Source organism: Diprion similis, chromosome 4 (genome assembly GCF_021155765.1).
Source record: "Diprion similis isolate iyDipSimi1 chromosome 4, iyDipSimi1.1, whole genome shotgun sequence".
Taxonomy (NCBI): Eukaryota; Metazoa; Arthropoda; class Insecta; order Hymenoptera; family Diprionidae; genus Diprion; species Diprion similis.
In genome coordinates this window covers 27,478,349-27,503,908 of record NC_060108.1, presented here as the reverse complement: position 1 = coordinate 27,503,908, position 25,560 = coordinate 27,478,349, and the positions used below count along the sequence as shown (strand labels likewise).

The 25,560-nt window shown below is 42.8% G+C and overlaps 4 protein-coding genes across 8 annotated transcripts in view; 2 read left to right on the top strand and 2 right to left on the bottom strand.

Moving 5' to 3' along the window:
• LOC124405101 (TGF-beta receptor type-1) overlaps positions 1-2,436 on the bottom strand; it is a 29,320-nt gene extending 26,884 nt beyond the window's left edge. For all 4 annotated transcript variants that reach the window (XM_046879716.1, XM_046879717.1, XM_046879714.1 and 1 more), the window contains exon 1: positions 1,890-2,436. In XM_046879716.1, the coding sequence (XP_046735672.1) occupies positions 1,890-1,977 (88 nt within the window). In that variant the 5' untranslated portion in view covers positions 1,978-2,436. The remainder of the gene's footprint in view (positions 1-1,889) is intronic.
• Positions 2,437-4,084: 1,648 nt separating this feature from the next.
• LOC124405103 (UDP-glucose 6-dehydrogenase) lies at positions 4,085-7,007 on the bottom strand. The gene is made up of 6 exons (XM_046879721.1): positions 6,849-7,007; positions 6,052-6,528; positions 5,618-5,815; positions 4,818-5,264; positions 4,552-4,707; positions 4,085-4,432 (listed from the first exon to the last, which is right to left on the bottom strand). Exons 2-6 carry the CDS (start codon positions 6,511-6,513, stop codon positions 4,256-4,258), a joined length of 1,440 nt encoding a protein of 479 aa, XP_046735677.1. The 5' UTR covers positions 6,514-6,528; positions 6,849-7,007; the 3' UTR covers positions 4,085-4,255.
• Positions 7,008-9,571: 2,564 nt separating this feature from the next.
• LOC124405104 (probable deoxyhypusine synthase) lies at positions 9,572-11,872 on the top strand. The gene is made up of 7 exons (XM_046879722.1): positions 9,572-9,907; positions 9,990-10,264; positions 10,351-10,569; positions 10,885-11,077; positions 11,183-11,286; positions 11,370-11,495; positions 11,746-11,872. The coding sequence occupies exons 1-7, from the start codon at positions 9,811-9,813 to the stop codon at positions 11,842-11,844; spliced, it is 1,113 nt and encodes a 370-aa protein (XP_046735678.1). The 5' UTR covers positions 9,572-9,810; the 3' UTR covers positions 11,845-11,872.
• Positions 11,873-12,478: 606 nt separating this feature from the next.
• Positions 12,479-25,560, top strand: part of LOC124405102 (ecdysone-induced protein 78C-like) — a 45,117-nt gene continuing 32,035 nt past the window's right edge. The window contains exons 1-2 of one of the 2 annotated variants that reach the window (XM_046879719.1): positions 12,479-12,847; positions 15,351-15,430. In XM_046879719.1, coding sequence (XP_046735675.1) covers positions 12,759-12,847; positions 15,351-15,430 — 169 coding nt within the window. In that variant the 5' untranslated portion in view covers positions 12,479-12,758. Of the gene's footprint in view, positions 12,848-15,350; positions 15,431-24,917; positions 25,503-25,560 lie in introns of those variants that run through there. The other variant, XM_046879718.1, reaches the window with a different exon arrangement.

Below are 25,560 nucleotides of genomic sequence, written 5' to 3'. Positions count from 1 at the left end.
AGGTATACAAAGTGCAGTAGCTAATAGCCTTACACGTCTTTATCGGGTAGTCAGGCTCACCCAACCAATCAGGTGTGCGTGTGTCTCGTCGTTGTTACCACCGAGTCATAACGAGACATGTCGAGTTTCCTATTCTCCTTCGATGGAAGAGTAACGAACGGACGAACGAACGAACGAACGAACGCGGGTTCAACTTGGCACGTTTCGATCCTCGTAAAGCCCCCTGATTGTGAGCCGCTGCACCCTGCAGTCGACGAGGCACATGGAGGCACATGGGTGCACAGCACACGGACATGCCGCTCCCCTCTCTCAACACGGAGGGACGCACCTTGGCGGTCCTTGCAGGCCGCAGTTCCTTGCCTTGTCGGGGATCGGAGAGGCGGAGAAAAAAAAAATGTTATCGCGGTGGGACATCGACTGTTACATGTTCTATTCGGGTCGAGAATATCACCCGGTAGATTATTTGTCTTGGCCCCGCTGCCTGGGGCAACTCGCGAAGCATGCCATAACGACTTAACAAAACGAGTTTAATTCACGTCATTAGCGCACGCCTACATTCGGTCCCCCTCTCTCTTTATTCAACTCTCTCGGTCCAAACTACTCTTTTACCCATTCCGACCTCGCACCGCCAACTTATTACAAAGGGGCCCCACCTCACTCAATCAGCCCGAGGAAACGCTCATGCACAGGATTCGGCGCATACCTGGATGGAACCAGCCCGTAAGATGGATGCTTCGCATTACCATGGAATTGTGACGACACTGACGACGACGCGGATTACATCCATTATTCCTGCGAGGCATGCGAGACGCGTTTGCGATGCTTGAACTCGGCGAAAACGAAAACCACGTGCAATGTAGGCGGAGTATCATCGTGATCCGTCGTGTACTTGTGACACGTTTCGACACATGCAACATAAATCTGTACGAATCCACGAAAAACCCTTGAACTCTCCCCCGAGGGACGCGAAACATTTGAGATTTTATTTTCCATTATTTTTCTTCGTTGTCTGTTCGACAAGAGATCGGCGAATCTGGGTAAGCAGAGCTATTCTTCGCGTGATTCGTCGGTGCCGCATCTCGAAACAACTGAAAAATAATTCGGTCATACTTTAGATTGATTGGTTTCTCTTTGTCTTACAATTAGATCCGGCCAGCGTTGGCCCGCGAATACCTTAAATACTTCTCCAAACTACTCTAAACACGTTTTGATCGCAGGGTAGCGGAGAGATTAACAGTATGTATATGAGATTAAAAAGCAAAGAGCGCCCCAGAGGATAGAGAGCTGACACGACAAATTGGACCGTGTCATGTAATTGACGTACGAGTGCAATTGCATATATATATATATATACATATATGTATATTGCTGCTGCAGCGATGCGATGTGCAGGGTTAGCTGACACAGTGGGATCGTGTAATATCTATGTACTTGTACATACATATTTATACATATCACCCGGTCGAGTTGATTCGGAGTAGTGTGGGGTAATCGTGTTTGCTGCTCTGCTTGTTTATTGATATTAATCGTTGACAAGAATGAAAATCGAGCAATAAAACCTGTATAGCGTACATCAAGATAAAGCAGATGATGCTTTTTGCGCAATATTGATTTAATTCGGTAGAGTTGCCGTGTAAACAGAGCGAGGGAGAGGGAGAGAAAGACAGAGAGAAGGCGAGAGAGGAGAGAGGAGAGAGGAGAGAGAGAGAGGCAGGGGGGGACATTCACGAAGGGTCGGACAACGGACGAGTGATATGTATGGCCAAGTTGGCCATTAAATCGACGTTCGTCGGTTTGTTCTTCTCCCTTGATCCGCCTAAATCGTCGAGGGTGATTCTCAAGAGTACACGGAAAAAAAATATTAAGGAATGACGAAATCGTTCACGTACCATTCACGAGGCATGTTTGAAGTAAACACGCGAGCACCAGCGCAACCAGCAGAGCCGTCGTCTTGCACGCCGTAACACTTTTCATCATCGCTAAATCACAATAATGCACCACTTAACACACTGTCATCGCCCTTCTCGCTCCGTTAATAGTACAACACTTGTTCACATTTCGGTCATCATCGTGACGCCGGTCGTCGTTCCTGTCCTCCTCGGCGTTCCGATACTACACAGGTTACGTGAAATTGTTAATCACTCGTTTTTGCGAACAGTTCGCAGCCATTTTCTGCAAAATAGGCCCAGCCTAGTTTGCAAGCGTATAGTATATATCAAGTCCGCATTAAGTCACCTTCGATATTGTTACGACGATGATCCCTTTCGCACGAGGCCAGCTGCGTTTATCCCTCATGTTCATCGACCCACCGGTTATCTTTTGTCGGGCGTATTTCAACCGAGTTTACTTATGATTTTCACATCCGAGGTAAACCTGTCGTGCAAGTGTTAAGCGGTTGTGTGACACGACGCCATGACACGCTCGTCGGCACGATGTCTGCGGCTCAAAGAGTGGCCTCGACTCGAACTTCTTTTTCTGGTGGGGGCGGACTGCTTGGCTGGTCCAAAATGGTAGTTTTGTCTAAGGCCACGCAAGTCGCCACCTATTCGGCGGTGTGCGTCCCAATCTTGGATCGATGTAACAAAAACGCCGAAATCTTGCCTTGCTCCGAAACGTGAGACCGCGTATGATCCCAGAAATGAGAAAAGTTGAGTTCTAGACACTAAAAGTGGCAAATAATCCCAAGCTCCATAACACACGCTTGTATTCGAAACAACACTCTTCGACATCAACGCCCTCAACGGCCAAACTATGAACGACAAAATCATCATCGCCGAGCGGTCCACCCCCACCTGCGTACTAGTGTTACCAGACATACAAAGAAGACCGTGGATTTCGTTGGAGTCTTGCGGTTCTATTCTTGCGGTGATATTCGAAAATTTGCATGATTTCGTATGCATCCTCTCTTATTTTATCTCAGTGTCTTTTTTTTTTTTTTACTTGGACGAATCAGGGAAAGATACCGATACAGCTGTGAACAGTGCCGACTGGTCAAGGTACCGACAAATTGCTTATTCCCAGAAGAGCCCATAATTATCTGTATTCGTGTACGAAATCTGTGGTAGCATAATAACAGTAAGGTATCGCCGCTAAATAATCCATATGTTTGGAATAAAAACTTCACCAACAAAGGGAAATTATAGTAATATACCATCAAAAATTTGGTATATTTATTGCAGCTAATTCATGTCACAGCGCAGCTGTGACGACAGTATGATTGACGTAGATAATAGATATGCCTCAAGTATTCGGTATGTATTTAACGAGGTTGATGCTGTCTTCAGAAAAATCGAAAACGGTTTTGCAATTCTTGTTAACTATCGTAAATTGCTGGTTCAACGATGCAGTATTCATATGCAGATACAGGTTTTATGTTACCTCGGTGCATTTCTAGAAACAATTAAGGATATTATGAAAAACTGCAACGCGTGATTGACGTAGTTGTTTATCAAATATATTTCATATATTCCATTTGTAAACAATATATAGACTAAAAACGCGGCAGCTTTTATATCCAACTATGATGTATTATACTCGCGTATATCATATCTATATATCATGCAGTATCAATTATTCGTATAATTTACAATATTTGTAGCACCATTTCAACGATCATTGTGTATTCCTATAATAATTTATTGAATTCGAAGATATAAGTAGTAAGACTTAATTATTCGACATCCCATCATTTTGTAATCGTCCTTTTTTAATAGAAAATTCACCTCCTATACATATTTATTTTATAATTATTGCTTTCTGAATTTTCCAGTAATTGGTAAATGCAGTTTCCATTAATACTTCTGATCGGAATATCACTTACCTACCCACGTACGAATATATTACCGACGACTGCAGTTTATTACTGCCGGAAGTGATAAAATGAACCAGACACAACGACTAGTCTATCGGCATAACTTAAGAGGAACATAAACTTATTTAGTAAAAGTATCATTCAATCGGAATATTGGACCTAAATAATATAAATACTGGCCGTAAAAATAATATACCAGTAGATCCCTCGTTCGAGTTCTAGTTCAAAGCTGTCACAATATGTAACTCCCAGCCCCCCCCCCCCCCCCCCACCCGCCCCGTGAATCACGTAAATTTTTGGAAAAGTGCTTCTCCGCACTGTTGTTACATCTCGTGAAGTTTCGGCGATTGAGTCAAAACTACGTAAAGCACCAAATTTTTTCAGCAAGCTCTTCATGATTGAAAAGCCTGCAGTCAAATTCCATAGTAAATATCTCGTCGCAATTTACATCTGACTTTGACTGGCCCAAGATCTGGAGACAGCCGTTCTCGCCAACTTTTTGCCAATAGTTTGAACGATAAAACCGATTTTTTGCAAGGCGTTGTGGTCCAGTATCTTCCGCCCATCGAATATGTACGCTGGCTTCATCATTCCGGCGTAAATTTTTTCATAGTCCAAAGCCTGTAACGTAATTTCGTCCAGTTGATTAATCGCCAGTCAGAGTTGGCTTATGTATTATACGTATAAGTACATCCACATTGGCGCCAATGCAATGCTACGTCACGAATACCGATAGTTACCATAAACTCATCCCACTCGGTGCAAAGCACAATTGCGTGAGTGTCCTTCGTCGCAGAATACGCGTCCATGTAGATACTGACGTGCTTCTTGATGTTCTCAGGGTCATCGGTGACACTCGGATGAGTCAAATCCTCCATTATTTGGGACTCCTCTACCTGCACATCAACGCCGGAGATAATCAATGCTTTCAGCCGATTTAAAGTACACGTTGAATTTACCAGATAACTAAAATTCGAAAGGTATTTCTCGATTATTATTTCGTCACCTTCGGATCGTATATGTGGAGCTTCGCTCCCTCGTCGAGTAACGTCTTGGCGACGTGGATGGCGGGTGACTCCCTGGTATCCCCGGTATTCTTCTTAAATGCGAAGCCGAGCATGGCGATCTGTTTGTCGGTAACGGTGTTGAAGAGTGACTCGATAACTTTGGCGGAAAACCGAGACTTCTGGTACTCGTTCATGTCTATGACTTGCTGCCAGTACGCCGCTACCTCGGGAAGATTAAGACACTCGCAAATATATACTAGGTTCAAAATGTCTTTCTGGAAACAGGAACCTCCGAATCCAACCGATGCCTGCAGGAATTTCGATCCTATTCGCGAATCCCAGCCAACGGCCCGTGCGACCTCGGAGACGTCCGCACCTGTCGCTTCGCATACGGCGGAAAGCGAATTAATACTAGAAATTCGTTGGGCCAGGAATGCATTTGCCGCCTATAGAACGATAAATTGAAAGTTAGCCAACTCCAGCTGTAACTTAGAACGGGCTGAAGGTCGTTTGAGTATATTGCAGTGAACGCATCGAGAGTGGCATTCTGAATTTAAAAAAAAGCATAGAAGAAACGTAACCGAGACAACGAGTACGTGCATACTGTATACGTTAGAAAATGTTCGCATACATCTGTCTATATACTGTTAATTGGAATGTTTTCAAGTTCGTTGAAGCAGATATCAGTTGCGTAGATATACGCGGATTAAACAAATCGATTCCACTACGACCACAGCTGTTCAATCACAAAAATGTGACGGATTACGTGCTATTGTGAAGTTATCGCAACTTTACCAACCAGTTTCGACAATTCTGAACTCCAAGTATTTGTTGTCAAGATATTTGCTCTGGGTATCCAGCGCTCGTAGACCTTGCAAAGTTCTTCTATCGCTTCGCGACCTTCGGGCGAATTCTCACCTCCGATCAACACTCGATCGGCATTCACCAGGTCGTCGATGGCTGTTCCCTCCGCCAGGAATTCTGGATTTGAGAGAATCTAAATGCAGTGAAATTATCAAATTATAGAACTTTACCTCCTGTGGTATGATATTTCAATAAGTAAGAACATACAGTAGGAAGTCTGACATTGAAAACGTGGTAAAGTTGTGAAAGAATTGAAGTATGTAATCAATTATGCGTGCAGGACGTTATCTCTTACACAGATATAGCGAATATATCGTTCGCAGTGCTAGAATCGTTATTGTTATATTTAAGAATGAGCATAAAAATTACCTGATACGACACACCTGGCCTGTGATTCGCCCTGAGAATATTTAAAATACTCTCAGCAGCGCGGACTGGTACCGTACTCTTTTCTACAACTATTTTGTCGCCAGTTGCGATTTCTGCAATCATTCGAGCTGCGCTCTCGACGTACTTCAAATCAGCGGCTCTGCCTCTCCCATTGCCGAACGTTTTCGTGGGCGTATTGACGGAAATGAATATCAAATCTGCCTCCTTTATCGCCGTCTCGATATCTGTCGAAAAAAAGAGATTCTTCCCCCGGCATTTTCCGACTACCTCGTCAAGACCGGGCTCGTAAATCGGCAGTTTTTCCGAATTCCACTGCGCTATTCTCTCCTTGCTTTTATCGACAACCGTTACGGTGATGTCGGAACATTTCAAGGCAATTACGCTGCAGGTGGGCCCACCAACGTACCCAGCTCCGATGCAACAGATTTTCTTTATCACCATTTCTCACGCTTCTCCCTGCGAGGAATCGAATATTTGTAAGATTCAAAATTTGAACCGCTTTTGGCGCCTTACTTCACGCTTCCGATCGATACATGTAAATAGTGCAAAATGCATTGCTTGTATCGAAATCATCGAAGTATGTCAGCGGCTCGATTAGAGTTTAACTACTCGCTTGTTTGGAACGACGTGATCCGAAATAAATTAGATATTTTCCTCACCCATCATGCTTTAAAACAATCAAGCGTTCTTAGCTTTCAATTAGAGAAAGTAGGATCCCTTTCTGAATGAATCCCTACAAATTATGTCGAATTTCGAGTATACGTATTTGAACTCACCGTTACTCGCCACAGTTATAAAGACGGCCAGAAGCCCGTTGAGTATCTGATATCCAGTTGACGTCGAATAATACTTCTCTACGAATTGATGCCCTCGGACGCTCAACGTCAACCTCAAACCTACAACGGATACCTCGCCGCTCCATCACAATGTACCCCTACCCGTCGTTCTAGGGTCAGGCACGTCCGGTTACGCGATACTTGGCAACGTCGCATCTTCATATCTCTCTAAGTGCGCATGCGCGCTTTCGAAGGCCTTCGCTTTACTCGGAACGCCAAAAATTTATAATTTTGCCCAACTATCATTCGAAGCGATGCCTAACCGTAAGAGGCATCTCTGTATTCCATAGCTTCCTAGAATACATGTGGTATTTCGAATATTTACCTAAATTTACACCAGCTTAATCAACGTCATCGATAATCGCAGCCAATCCAGCATTGCCAAGAACGCCTGCGTCCTAAGCTCTGTAATATCTACGCGCGAACGTTCGCGCTAACAGTTGTTCATATTTGCAATTGCCTAATTCGAATGAGCCACGTGAATGAAAACGCTTTCTAGGATTTATGTAATATACGTGACACGACTGTACAGACTTACAAATTGGTAAATTACTTGAAGAAATTGACACGCACACATTAAATGGATACAACGTAAAACATTGCGACAGTCTAGGATCTCTTTAATTTGTTTTTGGATTACATGAACCCTCACACCTGGAAATTGTTATCACAAAAACATTTTGCAAAACAGATATGATATGATCTACGAATATACACACATATTTGTCATTATGCAGTACAGTATGATTACATTTTGGTATATACTATGGAGATACTACACGCACTACATTATTGTGATTATTTTCCTATGGTACCTCCGGTGAACTTGGCTGCTTCAAAGTACGATAGTCCCATTGGTGTTCTGGCCGGACTTTCCTAATTTCTCGTGTAATCTGATTCGTAGCGGAATTCAAATCAGCAATCGAACCTACTCTACGCCCAGCCAGGGTGTTATTTGGCTACTTTAGGGTTCGATTATGCACTTGCGTGCGACTGCTCCCAATGCAGGAAGTGATTGAAGAGACGGTTTAAATGTTATAGTTTCTTCATTATGAATAATTAACTAATTGATTTATAGCATTGGTCAACGTATTGGAATTGGGTCTTAATAGATGTATATAATGATGAGTAACTCGTGCGAAAGCTAAGGTGGAATTGAGAGGGTTACAGGAGTGTAGAAGGGCAGAAGGCTAGCTAGTTGTGAGCTGGAGATGAACCTACTGACTCAGCGAGGATAAGAGAAGGATGCAAGGTGTAACATGACTTTGGGACTGTGGGAAAGGAATACGAAGTCTGGAGGATTTAATATACGATCCAATTTTTGGAAAATTTTAAATTTCCATTTGGTGCGTGAATGATAAAGTTTAACATAAAATTTAAATTAATCGATAACTCAACAACGAAATCGACTAAATTTTTTTCCCGTTTACTGTGCGATGACTGTTCATCAATCCAGTATTTGTTTTACGCTTACAGTACGCGACACTTGAGTCTATAATCTCTGCAAATAGATAATAAAAATATCGTATTTCTGTACGGAGGGTACTTCCTTACTTCCTACACCCGATTATAATACCTAAATTATAGATACACGTTCTGGTCTACCGTACATAGGCTGCGAATCAGTCGATATTTGAGATCTTAATGGAAGTCCAAGATACTGCCAAGAAATGTGTGAATTAGGTAATTGAATGTAAAATTCCATTAGGTTCGTCAGATAGAATGTCGAAAAATAATTGACACGTGACGTCACAATGTGCATAGATATAGATATACTGCAATCTGAACATTATGACGTCACGTGGAATTCAACTTGCTATATCTTTGTTAATAGACATTGAATTGAAACAAGAAAAAATGAGTGTGGATTATTTCTCGGTATTCTATTTGGCGGACCTAATGGAGTGTTTTGAAATTTGTCATTCAAATACCCAATTAAAGTACAAATAGTTGCGTCACAGAGTGTACAATTGTAATTATGCGAACGAACATTATCATTACGGCATTATTGCCGGTTGATTCAAATAAAAAGAACCCTTTCGACAATATACGTAAAAGACCTTTCTAGTTTGCGTGAAGTAATATCCATACATTTCAACTCGTTATCGCTCTTATCGACGTATCATAATTTTTCAAGACCACTAGAACCATAACGTGACGTGGTTGATCATTTTGCGAGCTATAAAATATTGGCAGAGGGGAAGGGGTGCCGGCTTTCGTGTCGATGAAAACTCGACGTTCGAAATCATCGCGCGGCGCGATCGCCGCGCCATCTATCGGCAGTCGTGTAATGCCGTTAAGTGGTTTTAAGTGGTTTTAAGTCGTAACGGTCTTACATACAGGTTAGGAAACTCATTTGGTGACTCGCTTAGTGGAGCTCATTTTCGTAATTATCGGCTTGGCCGGTGGGATCGTTGTAATATAGGTGTGATTTTTTTCACGCGTAGTTTCCACGATCACATATCTATATATAACACGTCTTAGATCGCAACGACTCACGTGGTCATAACGAGAACTGAATAAACTTGCTTCACCGAGCAGTACACCCCCCCTCCAAAAAAGCGACCGAGTTTCTGCAATAGCGTGGGCTGTTCTGTCGGCTACAATTTTGTCCGCTACTGTCTTTAGATATTTAAGGTTATCTACTCTAGCGTACATACATTCTATGAATTCAATCGCGCCGGATACGATTTATGCAGAATTATTTACTAGCTGAGCAAACTGGTATAGCACGTGGATTGCTAGGTGATTCGTAATTTCGAGCTAATCGATAATCAGTTCTCGTTGTCGTTTACAAACACCGGTTCTGTCATAGTCACGTGTATGCGAAAATCGCAAGTAAATACTTTTGTATTAAACTCTGGAAGTCTTAGTTGTTAGTTGAATCTCAAATTATACAAGAATGAGTGAAAACCCGAAGGACAAAGTCCCTGCTGAATTGAAGGATGCAGTGCTCGTCCAGAGCGTATCCCTGCCTGCAGGTGCGGCTACGGTTAAAGGTAAGGAACCTGCGCTTGAGTCTACTTCTGCAGTACAGTCTTCATAGAGGGCAATTATTAACCTGAACAATATCCCTCCCAGGATATGATTGGAATACCGGCGTCGACTATCACACACTTTTCGAGAGCTACAAATTCTCAGGGTTTCAGGCCACCAACTTTGGTCTAGCCGTCGAGGAGATAAACAAAATGCTCAACGCAAGGAAGATTCCACTCGACGATGACAAGATCGACTCTATAGAGGAAGATGAATTTATAAGGAGGAAGAGCAATTGTACAATATTTCTCGGTTATACGTCTAATATGGCATCTTGCGGGATGAGAGACACTATTAGATTTTTGATCCAACACAAAATGGTTAGCAATCAAAGTATATTATGTTATTTAGTACAAGTATATGCTCCGTCTCACTATGCCTCAGGATAATCTCATACATTCTTCAGGTCGATTGTATCGTTGCCACGGCTGGTGGAGTCGAAGAGGACTTAATCAAATGCTTGGCACCGACTTACCTTGGAGATTTCCACCTCGAAGGCAAACGACTGAGAGAAAATGGGATCAATAGAATCGGTAATTTACTTGTCCCAAATGATAACTATTGTCTGTTCGAAGACTGGGTCACGCCAAAGCTAGACGCAATGTTGGCTGAACAAAAAGAAAAGGTAATCATATTTGCTACTCAATATTTATCGTGCTATCGTCTTGTCCTTTGGCTTTATGTGACATTTCAACTGATCTATATCAGCAGTTGTAATTTTACTGTGAGGAAAATTTCAAATATATTTTTATTCTTTGGGTCACAGCATGAGGAATTGAGGAGTTAAATATCCTGTTTACCGTTAGGTCGAAGTAATACATGTGTGAATATTTTTTGTTTTAAATAGAAATTGCTTTTTTACTAGACCGTTGAATAGTCGATGTTTTTCTGTTCATTCACATTCTTTGTCCTTTCAAATTCAAGAACGTTCCATTCGCAGGGGACTCTGTGGACACCCTCAAAAGTAATCACGAGACTAGGCGAAGAAATTGACAATCCAGATTCTATCTATTATTGGGCTGCCAAAAATAAGATTCCAGTATTTAGTCCGGCATTGACTGACGGCAGCCTAGGTGACATGATGTTCTTCCATTCGTTCAGAAATCCTGGCCTGGTACTCGATATATTATCAGGTAGTTTTTTAATTAAGCTGAAGAAATATTCCTCGATTGTCAGGTAATAATCTAATTACAAATTTTCACACTACCCTATTCATTCACGTAAATTTCACTTTGTAGATTTAAGGCGTTTGAACAGTATGGCGATGAAGGCGGTAAACAGCGGTGTCATCATTCTAGGTGGGGGTGTAATCAAGCATCATATTTGCAACGCAAATCTTATGGTAAGAGTCCTTGCGATAATAAGTTGTATACACATTTTTCGCACCAAATTATTTTGATTACCGAATTGCTAAATTCCCAATAGCGAAATGGCGCAGACTACGCTGTCTTCTTAAACACAGCCTCCGAGTTTGACGGCAGCGATAGCGGCGCAAGGCCTGACGAAGCCGTTTCATGGGGAAAAATCAAGAAAGACGCAACTCCTGTAAAAGTAATATTACCATTGATACTTTTTTTTCGAGTTTGCAGGATCAAAAAAACATTGCTACGTTGGTGGCTAAAATGATATTACATCGCGACATTTCTGAATTAAAGCAGTGAAACATTTTCCATCAGTAGAAAGTTTTTTTTTTTTTTTTTTTTTTCTATCTCAAACATTTTCTCAATGTGCGCAGCAAATAAAAAGCACATAGGTTGTCTCCGTTTGATACTAACTTTTTTCCTCTCTTCTGTTCAAACAGATATATGCCGAAGCTTCCCTCGTCTTTCCACTTTTAGTCGGTGAGACGTTCGCCCGTCAATTTCATTCCTCGAAGGAACGAGCTGTATCTGACGTATGATGTAATAAAGATATATATTTTTAACCCACACCACCCTTTTCATAAAATAATATATGTGAGTACGGTACTTTCCTCGACGTCAAATAAACGAAAATTTTTCACGAAACACGGTGATTCGAGTCCTACGGGCGAGAAGTTCCTTCTCCAAACGAAGAAAGGGACTTGAAATAATTTCTAAAATAAATATTGTATCTTCGTTAACACCGTCAGGGGGTAATTTTTTTCCGTTTCAAACAAACGTATAAGGAATTAAATCCAGGGAATTACCGTTCTCACAATAACACCCAGTGGTGATGATTCAAAGGGAAAGTGACACGTATTCCAAAGAGTACAGACGCTCGCGAACGCAGGAATGCTGCGCATAGAAGTAACACAGTTTCGTTGTTCCAATTACTTTGGTCTCCCGCGCGTAACGAGTGGGGGTTGTAGGTAAACGAAAACGTCCCCCTACCTGTCTCCGCAGCTATATTCGTAGTTCGACGGGAGCTGATAAGTTTCGGGAACTACAATATGTGTCAAGCGGCTCGCTCACCTAGTTCCATTTTCCGCGCGTGCGTCTCCGCGACCCCCGAGGATGGGGCATGTGCAGTCGACGGGGGTGGAAAAGTAGCGGTTGTCAGTTGATTCCCGTTGGCCCGCGGTCGCGGACGGGCGTGGGTGGAGCAAGGAGATCAACCCTCTCATCCGCCTCCCCGCGATCACCCGACTTATCCGAAATACGCGTGTATCTAATACCTCTAATATACGCCCGTATCAGCTAAGCCATCCTACGCTCATCCGCAGGGACAACCCCCGTCTCGATCTCCACCTTGTGCGGGAAAAGTTTTTCTTCGTATCCGACAATCAGTCCTGCACCCCCTCCCACCCCCGAAATGCTGCCGCTGCTACACAATTTCCGACGGCAATGAACGACGATGGACGTGCAGGACGAAACCAACACCGCGTCTACAGCGAGTTCGTCACCGAGGCCGTCCAGTCCAGCTGCGGACTCCACTTTCGTCAGGTACTACATTCGGCAAAAATCCACTACCCCGCCATTTATAGGCTTAATTACACTATGGGCCTTCAATTCGAGTTTCTTTTCTTCGATTTTAAAGACTCTGTGTTGTTTATTTCTATCGATTCATAAGCTTGGAAGGTGTGAGAAGGTGATAATGACTTTTAGATAAAGTCTCATTAATTTCGCAGTAAAAGTTTCCTACGTTCAGTGGTATGTAATTGTTTAGGTTTTCAATAGTCCGCGGAGAGGGATTCGATTGTATAACTTTTGATACTTTGGTTTTTTTTACATTTTCGCTATTTTCGGTTTCCATGGTTGGGTGGAAAACGATTTCGATTCACTCAACCACGACGAAAGTGTACAGATGTGAGAAACTCACGTTACACTATCGAATACTCAGGTCTCAGCTGAAACGCGAAAATTTGACACTACTTGTCATGAGTGAACAGCCACAGAGTTTGTTAAAACATTATTTGGCATTCACTAACTCACTTTACAAAGTTTAAGTATCACCAATAGTGGCCGTTTACGCTAAACTCGCCGCCTGATGTGTTGATGAAGCTCGAAAATCGTACTGTTCGTCTTCTATGCTGAATTCAGCTGATGCGATGTAGCAGAAAATAACTCACGATCTAAAAGATAAAATAATTAGGTAGCTGTACGTATACGTATAAATATAAAGGACAACTGACTGCGGCGAAATAATACCTTGTGTAATTTTTCCTATCGATTCAACAAACCCGTTACATTTTTAAACACCGTCTTGCCATTCGAGGTGTACATATATGATCAATATGTATAATACACAGCACACTCGCGCGTCGTCTTTGGCACACAAACAATACTAAATTCTGTACTTTACAATCATGCAATTGTTTGTTCTTTTATTAATTTAAACGGTAGCTTGTTATTTGTCTAACGATGGTCATGAATTAAAACCAGCGCGTTGTATTTCTTGCTTTCTTTTTCCTATACTTATTTCACTTATCGTAATATGTACGTATATGTATTCGTATAAACCCTCTGAAAAATATTCTCAGTTTCAACGCGAAATGTATCTACATAAAAAGTTTATACGAATACAAATGATTCGGGGTGCACAAATCGTGATAGTTATGAAGACGGATACTTTTTGCTTTGACATTCGGACACAGATGCTTTCGCAAAAATTTAATTTTCAATCGAACTGCTTTGCAATCTGCCGTGCAGGACAGAAATTGTGGAGGAGTTCCAACGAACTTGGGAACTCAATGTATCAAGACCAAAATTTTCTCACAGAATCTTGTCTATTTGCAGAGCTTACTAAGCAATTGAAGCGCATCAATTACAGAAATTATGTAATTATGTATGTGAAAAGCTCCTTCGCCGCTGCGCTGCACAGAATAAACCCAAGTTGTCGAGATAGAACTAAATATAGTTTTTCGAATCAGTTCTAGGAGTTTTCATGCGATTTTGGACGAGATTTATTAGGAAAAAATTCCACCTCAAATAACGTTATTTTACACGCTACCGAACTTTAATCGGATATTAAACTTTTTTCCTCCCATAAGCATAATGCGGTTATAGCTATTACGCGAAGATTACCATATTTGTTTACGAGTTTTTACGCTTACAGTATAAGAGCGGGCTGAAGCCTTCGAAACATGCTTTGCAAAATTATGTGTCGGAGGTGTCCAGGCTCGTTTAGACGTGAGCGAAATACCGAGTAAAGTCATTTTGCTATGAAAACTGGACTAGCATTGTTTTCTTTCCTGATACACTCAATTCTCGCTGCCATCAGGAAGGCTTACACGCTGGTATCCCTCATCGGCAGAGCCTTGATCGTCGACCCTTTTGACACAAACTCTCTTTCTCCCTTTCACCCTTTCGGCCATTATGTTACTCTTCTCGGTTTATCTTCACCTGGTATTCTGGAATGACCTATTTCCTTCGCGAATTATCCCGTGTACGAAGCGATGACATACCTAATGACACTAATGACTATTGATGCAGATCGGAATAGACACGAGGATGAGAATTGTGGGGACCAGTTATAGGTATACATCTTCATCTATTTCTGAAAGATAACTCACATTGGTTTCAATCCATGATAAATTGAGCTGCCCGGTGTTCTCTTTTACCAATATTCTTCTCCCTTGCATCTCTCTCGTTACGCAGTATAATGAATACCATGGACTTTGAAGTTGTGCGGAATTTTGTATCCGCAAAAAATCCGCAATGCCAATTATGAATAAAGTAGTAAAACTCGTGATGAAATTCATCGTCAGTCGCGACTCGTGAAGTACTTGCTTTTCAGCGACGAATGCGCAAGAATTCAGGGCAGATGAGGTTTCAGGAGTCACAGGTGTCACAGGGGAACTTACGTGTAATTCCCTAATTTTCTAGGCTTCGCTCATTCCGCAAGAGCCGTATTATCGTCAAACAAATGTTAGCCGAGTCTCTCGCGTTAGCTGCCGAGCCAAGCATTTTCGGCAATGTAAATAATCCAGGATGCTTTCCGTTCCAGCGTGAAGAGAGAACCAGACCCGGAGGAGCCGAACAGCCCTCTCGAAGCCGCCAGCCCCGGGTCCGTCCTACGCAACAATGGTGAGTTGCCCTCAACCGTCCAGTACATACATGTATCTACACGTTCAGTGTTCACCCTTTTATTTATTCAAGAGTTATACGAGCAGCGTGACCCGCACATTGGCGAGTTATTTTTATTACATTCTTTATTGCGTGTGATGCGTATATGGATGAATGTATACTATATATATATATCTGTATACGTGATGTGTAATACCTGCAAGCCTTCGTATCCAATTATTTTATCTAACCCTTGGCATCGTTGCTACAAGAATTACTTCATTTTCACGTGATACAAGAGCGTTAATGTATTTTGACAGTTTGGCATTCGACGGCAAAGAGTCCTATGTATGTATCCTATATATATATATATATATAGATGATGAGATTCGCAGCGATTTACTCTATCAAACAAGTTTCAGCGCTGCAGCTGCAATGGCAGGTGAATCGCCGAATCTGTATACAGGTATATACGGGTTGCCGCGCGAATTAGGTATACGTGTTTTACACATCGATTCGATCCTTCCAGCCAACTACGAGTTAGAACATCTATGCATATATCCCGGGGGCTAATTTCCAGTATATATATAAGAACAGGTTTCCTCGGAGTATTATATATGTATAAACTGTTGCAAAAAGGACGTAATTTCGTCAGGGGATTTCTGCACGACTGTGCAACGTATTTGTACGCATAGAAATCCAGGTATACCTATACGTATATTACGTGAGTGCGGTTGCGGATACTTCTTCGTAGTCTCCGTGGTTAAAAGTGAAATATATAAGGGGGACGTACGTAAACGGGCGAGAATAGGATGGATTTAATAATCCGTAACACACGGTCCCTCGCATTCGTCGCAGAGCTGCAGGCACGTCCCAAAGGCTGACACAATGAGAACCGCTGAAACTCGGGAGGGTATACGAGGTTCCAGCTGTAGCTGGTGCTGGATCGATTCAAAGCGGCAGCTCGCGCCCCACCCTAATACACTTTTCTCCGCGTACCTCTGCCACGAATCTCTCTACCCTCCGTACCTTCTACCTTTTGCCCTCCATCCTCTTCCGCGGATACCCACTCGCTTCTTCTCACTCACCTCGATACCCATCGTCCTCCTTCTTCTTACCCCATGCCATCGCTTCTCTTAGACTCCTTCCGGAAGTTCCTACATTTAGATAATATCTTGGGCAGAAACAATAAGTACCGCAGGGGTTACAGATCGCTTGCCTGTTGGGACAGAAGACAGGGGCGGATCTAGGGACCTTGCTTGGAGGGGGCATTTTGGAAGAAAACGATCAAATGACAAAAACTCGATCAGACATTGGATTTTCAGAATGTTAATATTTTGGAAATTTCAATCCTGTTCGATTAACATTGCGAATGAGTAGCAGCATTTCCTTGGTCATTTCGTACCCGGTAATGGGGATTCGGTTTGCTGAAAGAAAATTGAAAAAATTATGAAACCGAAATGGGAACTGTCGGTAAAGAGCCGCGCAATTGTTTATTTCTGCGATAACTATATAAGAATAATAAAACTTTTTCGCACGACATCTCTTGATAGTAATGATATGCCGTAAAACTAACGGAACTTGTGAAAGAATCTTCAAACTTGATTCCCATTAAATTCGTTAGTTCAACTTTTTCTATCGAGTTAAACAATTACTCTGTGTATTGAGGTACGGAAACACTATCTTGAAAAGAAAAATTGAATAAATTTCTCACTGTCTACAGAATCGACGTATGTTCACCAAATTTCGCTTTACAAACTTTTAATTCAAATTTTTTCATAAACGCTGGGACGAGGCATACTATAATATTCCTGAAAGTGCGCCGCTGAAAAACGTACAAGCCCCTTTGATATTTCTTCAATATCCACATCACGCGACCCTGTCAAGCCGTTGGTAGAGTCTGTCCCAAAGTGAGCCCTCCTTTTCATTCGCGTCACTGTTACGCCAGTCTGATATGAAAAACTTACCCACAGTGTTATCACAGTTGTATCGACAAACGCCGATAATGATATTTGCTTCCAATCTTTGGCGTCTTCGATCACAAATTTTTATGAATCAACGCAAAGATGGTAGAAAAAGTGTATGTCAACGTCTTCCTTGTGTCTGGTATTTTTGAGTAATGAACATTGAATACGTAATCGATATGTGAAAAACAGTCGCATGACATTTGCATTGCAGAAACAATGCAGGCATCAGTAAATTTCGTCGATTAGGTACCTCGAATTTCAGTTCATAAACTGATCCCCAATTTCACGCTTCGCGGAATTAAGCGAATAGTAGGGCGAATTTAATTTCATCGAAATTTGGTCACTTGTTTGCAGTGTGTACGTACCATAATTACACCGTTATGCTTTTTGGAACAAGATTTTGTATTCCGTATACTGGAAAAGCGAGACTGACATACACGATCCTAAACGTTTAGACGGGGACGGAGTTTCGCGATAGAACGAATATTAAATATTACACCGCAAATTTGTACCGAATTTCACGTATTATATTCCCAACTGAAAATTCGGCAGCAATGTGGGTATAGTTCTCTTCTTCACGGCGGATGCACGTGTGATTTCCCTGTAAGCTTGCGCGCACAGCGATAGGCGTTCAAACAATTAAGGCAAGGGCAGGTACAATAAGGCTGCAAAAGGTTGTTTGTCATTTCTCTGAACCGGTATGCGAAATGGCCGCTACTACCGCGTGTCCAAACCCTTTCGTGGTTAACTTCGCGTGCAGTACAATATTCCTACGTATGTTGTACCAACGAGGAGATGGTTATCTCTCGGCTTCACCCCCTCACCGTCTTCCCTCTCCTCTCCTCTCCTCTCCTCTGCTCTGCTCCGCTCTGCACTCCTCTCCTCGCCATCTTCGAAACAGAACTCGAAACGTGCCGAAAAACCGATATAGCTGGCCTCAGAGTCGTAGAGTGGGTGCAGAGCGGGAGGGAAATCGCTGGGAAAACTCAATTAGATATACCTCACGGAATATGCGGAGCGTATGCACAAGAAACATGCACCAAACCGATCTGTATAATACACGTGCAGAACTAACCGGTTCTCGAGGTTCATTACTCTGAGCGTGTATCTTCCCTCCCTTTTCCTCCTTTTCCCTTTCCTTCCTTCTCAACAAGTGTGTTGCTGCTGCTGCTGCTGTTTCTGTTGCTGCTTCGGCATCTGCTGCTGAGTGGTCACTGCCAACTCGCTCACCTGCATGGCGAAACTTGTACACGGCCCGATGTTTACTGTGAAAAACATTGGTTTATTTTCAATTATCATTCCTTTCCACAGTACGTATCATTATAATCTGTGTAATTGTATTAAGCGAACGATTTTTCGGCCAATGCTTTCGTTTTACCGAGCTGATTTATATATTTTCTGATTACCGATGAACTGATCTTGAATTTGCACCTTCTGTGATTGCCTTGCCCTGATATAAAAACCGTACCCGAGTACCGGACGAAAAGAGTCCGAGGCGACTGGCTAAAAAAGTAGTCAATGTAGTATAAATATACCAATGTCAGCCCTCGACGCTCTGCCTTGACATTGAACTTGAAACGGAGTACGCATAATTAAATAAAAAGGGCAAAACGGTCCTGAAATACGTTAAAAGTGTGTACAGTAATTATGGAGTAAATTGCATTTCGTTCATAAGTGTCTACTCGTATTTAAAGCAAATGCCAGCTCCCCAAAATTCCTCCTGTTCCCCATGTTCCCTATATCCCCGAAAATTTTGTATTCAAGTAGGTTATTCGGCATTGTACAGTAAAAAGGGAGACAGTTTACCGAATTGAAATTCATTTCAAACGTAGTGCCCACGTCGGCGTAATATGGTGAGCTTATAGATATGCCATCGTTTATTTCATCTCTCCTGATTGACGTCATTTGATATTTGTGAGGACCGCTTGAATTCTAAACTTGTGATATTCAAATCAAAGTTTACGTTTACTCGTTCGTTACTTCTTCCCTGCACAATGTCTGTAGTTTATACCTAAATTGTAAACGTATAATAACGCATTCCCGTAACCATTCAAACAGGCGTCGAGGATCCAGCAACATTCTGCATGATGTTATAACCATGCATTATAACGTGTAGAGCTGGTGAAACCGCGACGACGGTGAGATGTTCGTCCATACACGTACATCGATATCTTCTAATCGAGTCGATCCGCAGGGGTTATCGGAGTAACGCACGCAACGCAGCGTGCAGCATCGAGCCCATGCCACGGGGTAAATGTGTAACATACCCCCTCACTTCCACCTCCTTTCAAAGGGTGCGAGATCAGCCTCGCGGGCGCGAACATCACACACCGTAAAAATTTTGCTTCAGTAACCATGCATAGCTCTCGATGCCGGTACGAAATTGGCCTAGGTGTAGGTACAGGTACAGGTAGAGGTGGAGGTAGAGATACAGGCATAGGTGTAGGTGTAGGTGTAGGTGTAGGTGTAGGTGTAGGTACAGGTATAGGTGTAGGTATACAACCGTGCGGTTCGGGCCCGCTCGGCTCTTCTCGGTCAATGAACTATCGCTGCTGCTGAACCCAGTTGGTCCACTCCATCTCCCCTCCCCGCCCCGGTCCTCCCCCCTTTCCACTCCGCTACTCCTCTCCATCCCGTCATCCTCCTTTCGTCCTCTCCTCTCTCCTCTCTCCTCTCTTCTCCTCCTCCTCCTCCTCCTCTTCCTCCTTTACCGCCACCCTCCATCCACCCCCTCCCCGCCCCTTACCTCTTTCTCTTCTCTCCCTCCTCCCTCCTCCCCCCTCCCCCCTCCCCCTTTCCCTCGCCCCGTTCACTTAATTCCCCCCCGTGAGTTGCAATGCCGTAACAGCGCGGTGCCAGGGTCTTACTTACGGCACAGGTAAGCGAGCAGCTCGCGCAACTTGCCTGACTCGTGCCTCGGCCGAGTGCTCGAGTGCTCGAAACGCGTTGACAAGTCGCGGCCGAGCGAGTCAGCGTACCTACCTTATAGACGAGAGGCACACACGTGATCTGTATTAACGTGTCATACCCTGCAGCGTTATCGTCCTCTGCACTCATCCTTGTTCGCGAGTTTGGTACATCACTGTTTATACGCTCTTTGCCACTCTGGCCTCCTGCATGATAATTATACAGATCTTTGGTGGATGTAGCCGGAGGATTAAGCAAGAAGTACAAGACTGACGGGGATACCTTCTCATCATGGTTCACGGGGATTTTTTCGTTGCTTGTTACGCAGAGTTGTTTATGGTAACGGGGATGCGGATGAACGACGAGTGAACGCCGGCTCCACGCACTCGCTGCAAATTCACGTATTCAATACTCTCATATAGTGGCAGTTGTCGGATTTCACCTGCACGTGATTGTCGTGCGCGAAAGGTTATTGAAAGGATAATCGGTGGTCACTTCTCTCCTCTCCTCTCCTCTCTTCTCCTCTTCTCTCCTCTACTCTCCTCTCATCTCCTGTCATCTCATCTTCTCTCCCACGCGTCGTAAACCGCGGACTGTCGAGCCACGAATCGAATGGTCCGTATTGCAAGTTGAATAATAAGTGAACGGTGTTGTGTATCGCGCATGGATATTCAAAGTTTCTCCAATTCACGCGAGCCGCCTCGCCGTTCGACCGAAAGTTTGACAGCCGGACTCCTTACTACCTACTCCACGTGAGATGTTTTTCGCCATTCAGTGAGTTGACTGCAGTGAGAGTGCTCTTCTTATTTCTACGTGAAACGAACAACGCAGAGACTCACGACGTCAATTAGGTACCCACGTGCCGGGCGGTGTCATTGATTCGACCATAGGGGAGTGGATCTGAACTCCTGGACCTGGTGGTTTAAAGGAAGAACTTGATCGAGGGGGAGGGTAAAAATCAATTGCAAGATCATCATCGCTCGAAGTATAAGCGGTTGATGATTTTCGATAACGGTAAAATATGTTCGCCGAGGATGTTTTCGCGTGTTGAACGAGCATCGAGTATAAATACTTTCAGTTTCTGATCGGAAATTTCGTGCACCGTCACAGGATATTGTTTACTTTACCCTCAAAGCAGGCGATACCTCCAACAAGAACAACAACGACAAGGAACGGAATTTGTAAATTTCAAGAACGATACCGAGGTGAACGCACTGCCCTGTGACGCGAGAGGAACGCGGAAGATCCTCGTAGGTGTTGCACAAGACGGATGAATGACTGTCCGCCGCGTGACTCCGTTCAAATGAAACGCACGGCGATGATTATTCAGGTAAAAATGTTTGCCTTCTTTTTCTTTCTAATTCTCGTCAATGTCGCATTATTTATACACTTAATGCCGATAATATTCTCCTCGTCAATTTGGGCAACCCACATAATTTTGCACTGTGCAACTGCGCGTCTAGCATTTGCATGTATTATAAGCTTCGTCCATTGGGAGACGCGAAACAAGAATAATTAGCATCGCCGGAAGATTATCATTATTTTTTTATACGAAAATGTTTCAAGTCCGAGGCGCTAATTTTCGTGGTGATTTTTTGTGCTTTACATATAATGTACGGAAAATAGGATAACACGTTCTCGAATAAAAAGTAACACTCGATTGCGGTATGGTTCGTATCGTGACAGCTCGTGGCATATAAAATAACCGAGAAAATAACCGACGTTTATACCCTACTATACCTGATCCTGCATCGATCGTATCGATCTCTTCCGCTTCTGTCTACTTACCTGTCTATCTACTTCGACAAATACCGCGGCTAAACGTTCACGTGAAATGACCGTTCAATATAATGTAACGCCTTCAGCGATCTTATGTGTCCTTTGTTACTTTCATTTCCTTTACTTTCTTCTTTTTTTTCTTTTTACTTATTCATTGAATTTCAAACTGAAGTAGAGCAACTTCAAATCCTGCATTTGTCACGAAAAGCTGTCCTACAAACCTTGCGTCACAACTTCAGAGATATAATAACTATTTAATTATATGCCGGAGGAAAAGGGTTGAGTTCTCGAAGGTTCAGGATTTGCGAAATAACAATTTTTGGATTACGTAAAGTAATATTTCCAAATTTCACCTTCAATGGTAGTAATATTCAGAATATTCTTTACAGTGTCGATATTCGTTACTTTTCATAGTTTTCCATTCTTTTCTCGCTCTTTTTACTTGAACTTGGAGTTTTTCGTACATTGAAAAGACATACGCATACTACTCAGAATAGTTGCTTACAAACTGTGCTCGCCACACTCAAGATTAGAACGACTGTTCTGATAGGGTTGACAAATGATACTTCATTGAATATTCTTCGATGTACGTCATTTGCCCAGGAAAGCTAAACGGCTGAGAAAGAAAATTATCCGTTCACCAAAATATGTCTTTTCGGGTATCGGAAGAAATTTACGTAGACGTTTGGAATCCCAAACTGTAATTCTACTCTGCTGTCGGTACTCAGACGTCAACAAACTATCGTTAATAAAATAGAAACTCGAGATGAATCGGAATTCCTGAAAATACCAGAATATCAAATTTCGTAATATATTATAATAATATGATAACTTCATCTACGGTCATCGTGGATGATGGTGCGGTAGTTGGTATTGCATTTAAAAAGTGACAGCCGATTTCTCATTATCTCGCCTATTTTCCTCTTCATTAAAGCTCTAAACACGCCTTCCAAGTAATATACGTATTATACAAGTAATTGAACAGACTCCGAGGTAGGAAGGAACAGGGTCATAATTTTGTTTAACGCAAAGAAGACAGGTTATAAATTATTGTAACGTATCTAATTGAGACGCGCGGGTTCAGTATCGACATATCGGCAATCTGTGCCGGTTGACAAAGGGGATAAAAATTATCGGTGTAATATAGCGTGACATCGCCGTAAGTGAACGACTCGAAAGAAGATCGGCTCGAAATTTTCGCACGGAGGCTCGACGGCGCGAGGCTGCAATTTCGTCGTCGTCGACGTCGTTTTTGCATGCCTGCAGCGGCATAGAATAGACCCGCGACTTGTTCGCCGTTGCATCTCCTAGTGGCATCGTTCACGGTGATAAATAAATCCGCGACGCGGCCTCCTTGTACCACGTCTTATATACTTGCATCCTATCCTGTGTCTATTAGATCGGCGCGCATTGCAAACTCTGCAACGCAATAGTGCGGAATATCAACTAATGTCGTGGATATTCGCTCTCGCAGCTCTTTATACCACTTTCCGCTGCCACGGTGTTGGGAGAACCTTGAAAACATCACCCCCGTATGCTAAGGGCAGTTAACAATCGATCTCTGGAGCTGGCAAATAAGATATTTTTCATTGTTTTCACCGCGTAGCGCCGGTCGGATCGCAAGAGACGGGAAAGTAACAGGAGAATAGGAAATTAGAGAAGAATGGAAGATGAAACAACAAATTTAATATACAATTATACGTACTCACAGTCCAAAGATCACAGACGGAATGAAAAGTGTTAGCTGTCCATGGGCGCGAGCTGCACTGTATAATAAGTATACTATATAGATATAGATGTAGGTAAGAGGAGGAGTCACGAAGTCAACGGCCGAAGATTACGGCAATGACATTCACTTTTTCTCGCTGCTCGTGATGCTACATCGCTTCTCTGCTTATTTTATTTCCATTCGTATATTTTTTCGCTTCTCATATTTTTCACCATAATTCTATACCCTATACGCATATAAATACCGACTTTGGATGTGCCTATAACACGTTTTTGTCTCTACATTGGCTCTATATTTTCAATCTCATCAGACTGATGGTTGATTTTCAAGTTGTAGGCGTCGGCTGACGACGCGGTCAATTAAAATCCGACAAGCTTCGGTATGGTTTTTCTGAAACATAGAAAGGTTTCAACTTCTTTCGGTTTCGTGCTTTCTCCTGTTTTACCATTATCATTATGATTTTAATTGTTTACGTTTTCCCCATCTTATTTCGTTTCAGCGATGAGGTACCCAAGCTTGAGAGGTGAAATGAAAATACCCTGCCGCTATAACGTGACTCGAAAAAAGGGTTCACCTTAAGGAGAGACGTCGGACTTTAAGAGTTGAAAAAGAATGGGTTGAAGTTTTACACCGTTGTGTTTCGTGATTTACGCCCGCTTACGTTTTTCAACAGAAGTAAAAAGGGGGCAAGAGCCGACAAGACTCATGAGTGCGGGTACAAAAATTAAGAGATTTTTAACGCGTGTCTTACATCAATTGTAGTACGTATAAACAACCTGATAAGTTGAAAGTGATACTTTTATTTGTCGCAGCAGTGAAAATAATCCGTGACCAATACTCTCGAATTATATTTCATGTGAGCATATGATTTTTTATACTTCACAAAACTGATGAATCGTAATTCCATTATAATTGAGACCAGCGTAAAAGGTTAGTCCCGGTCCTGCAGCCATACAACACGCTGATCCGCTTCTCGTTTCCGAATCCGAAGTAAATTACCGGAAATAAATTGACAAGATCTAACTACACGTACATCTATTTGAAAACTTGCTGGTTTCGAATTCCTTCAGCTGATTTTTTCACAATTTGTATTGAGCACGCAACAACAACATCGATAATAACAATAACAATAATAATTTAGTGATAATACGAAGTGACTAAATTGCGGTTCAGTGCTTAATACGATCGTTCAATACGTCGATTATACGCCATCCAGTTATAAATTTGGTACTTCGGTGCAATAAACTATAAATACGAATGGAAAGACAATAATGCGACTGGATCACTGATCGCGAGTGCTTACAGCAGGTGCACCGGAAGCCTGTGGCATATATCCGATATTTGAATCTCAAGTGTTTATTCGCGAAGCAGGGTGATCGAACGTTCGACTTTCATGAATTCGCCGACTATAGGCATCGTACGATGGACGTATTCAATCGACCAATCGACCAATCGCTGAGCGCGGGACTGGGTAGCGCACCAGCGCCGGACACCCTCACGCCGGAAGTGTCCTTCGACGCCAGGAGCGATTTCAGTCTTAGCTTCTTCGACGGCCCCGAAGATAACAGTACCCACGGCTTCAGCGACCACGGGTCCGTCGGTAGCGCCAGCGCCTCGCCGCCTCCAGGAACACCGGGAAACTTGGCCGTAATCCCGACGAGTACGTCCCTCCCCGTCGTCCAGGCCCCGCCGGGGGTCGTCATTAAGAAAGGTTTGTTTCTTTTTCAGTTCTTACTTTTATTTATTCCCTTATTTTCTTCCTTTTGCCG

What these genes read in the sequence shown, in the direction of transcription:
- LOC124405103 (XM_046879721.1), bottom strand. Translation starts at nt 6,513, where the DNA reads ATGGTGATAAAGAAAATCTGTTGCATCGGAGCTGGGTACGTTGGTGGG. An exon ending in GGCCAGGTGTGTCGTATCAG is followed by an intron (nt 5,816 to 6,051) that starts GTAATTTTTATG and finishes CACTGCATTTAG; the next exon opens with ATTCTCTCAAATCCAGAATT. An exon ending in GTTCAGAATTGTCGAAACTG is followed by an intron (nt 5,265 to 5,617) that starts GTTGGTAAAGTT and finishes ATCGTTCTATAG; the next exon opens with GCGGCAAATGCATTCCTGGC.
- LOC124405104 (XM_046879722.1), top strand. Translation starts at nt 9,811, where the DNA reads ATGAGTGAAAACCCGAAGGACAAAGTCCCTGCTGAATTGAAGGATGCA. An exon ending in TGGCTGAACAAAAAGAAAAG is followed by an intron (nt 10,570 to 10,884) that starts GTAATCATATTT and finishes TTCCATTCGCAG; the next exon opens with GGGACTCTGTGGACACCCTC. An exon ending in GGTACTCGATATATTATCAG is followed by an intron (nt 11,078 to 11,182) that starts GTAGTTTTTTAA and finishes TTCACTTTGTAG; the next exon opens with ATTTAAGGCGTTTGAACAGT.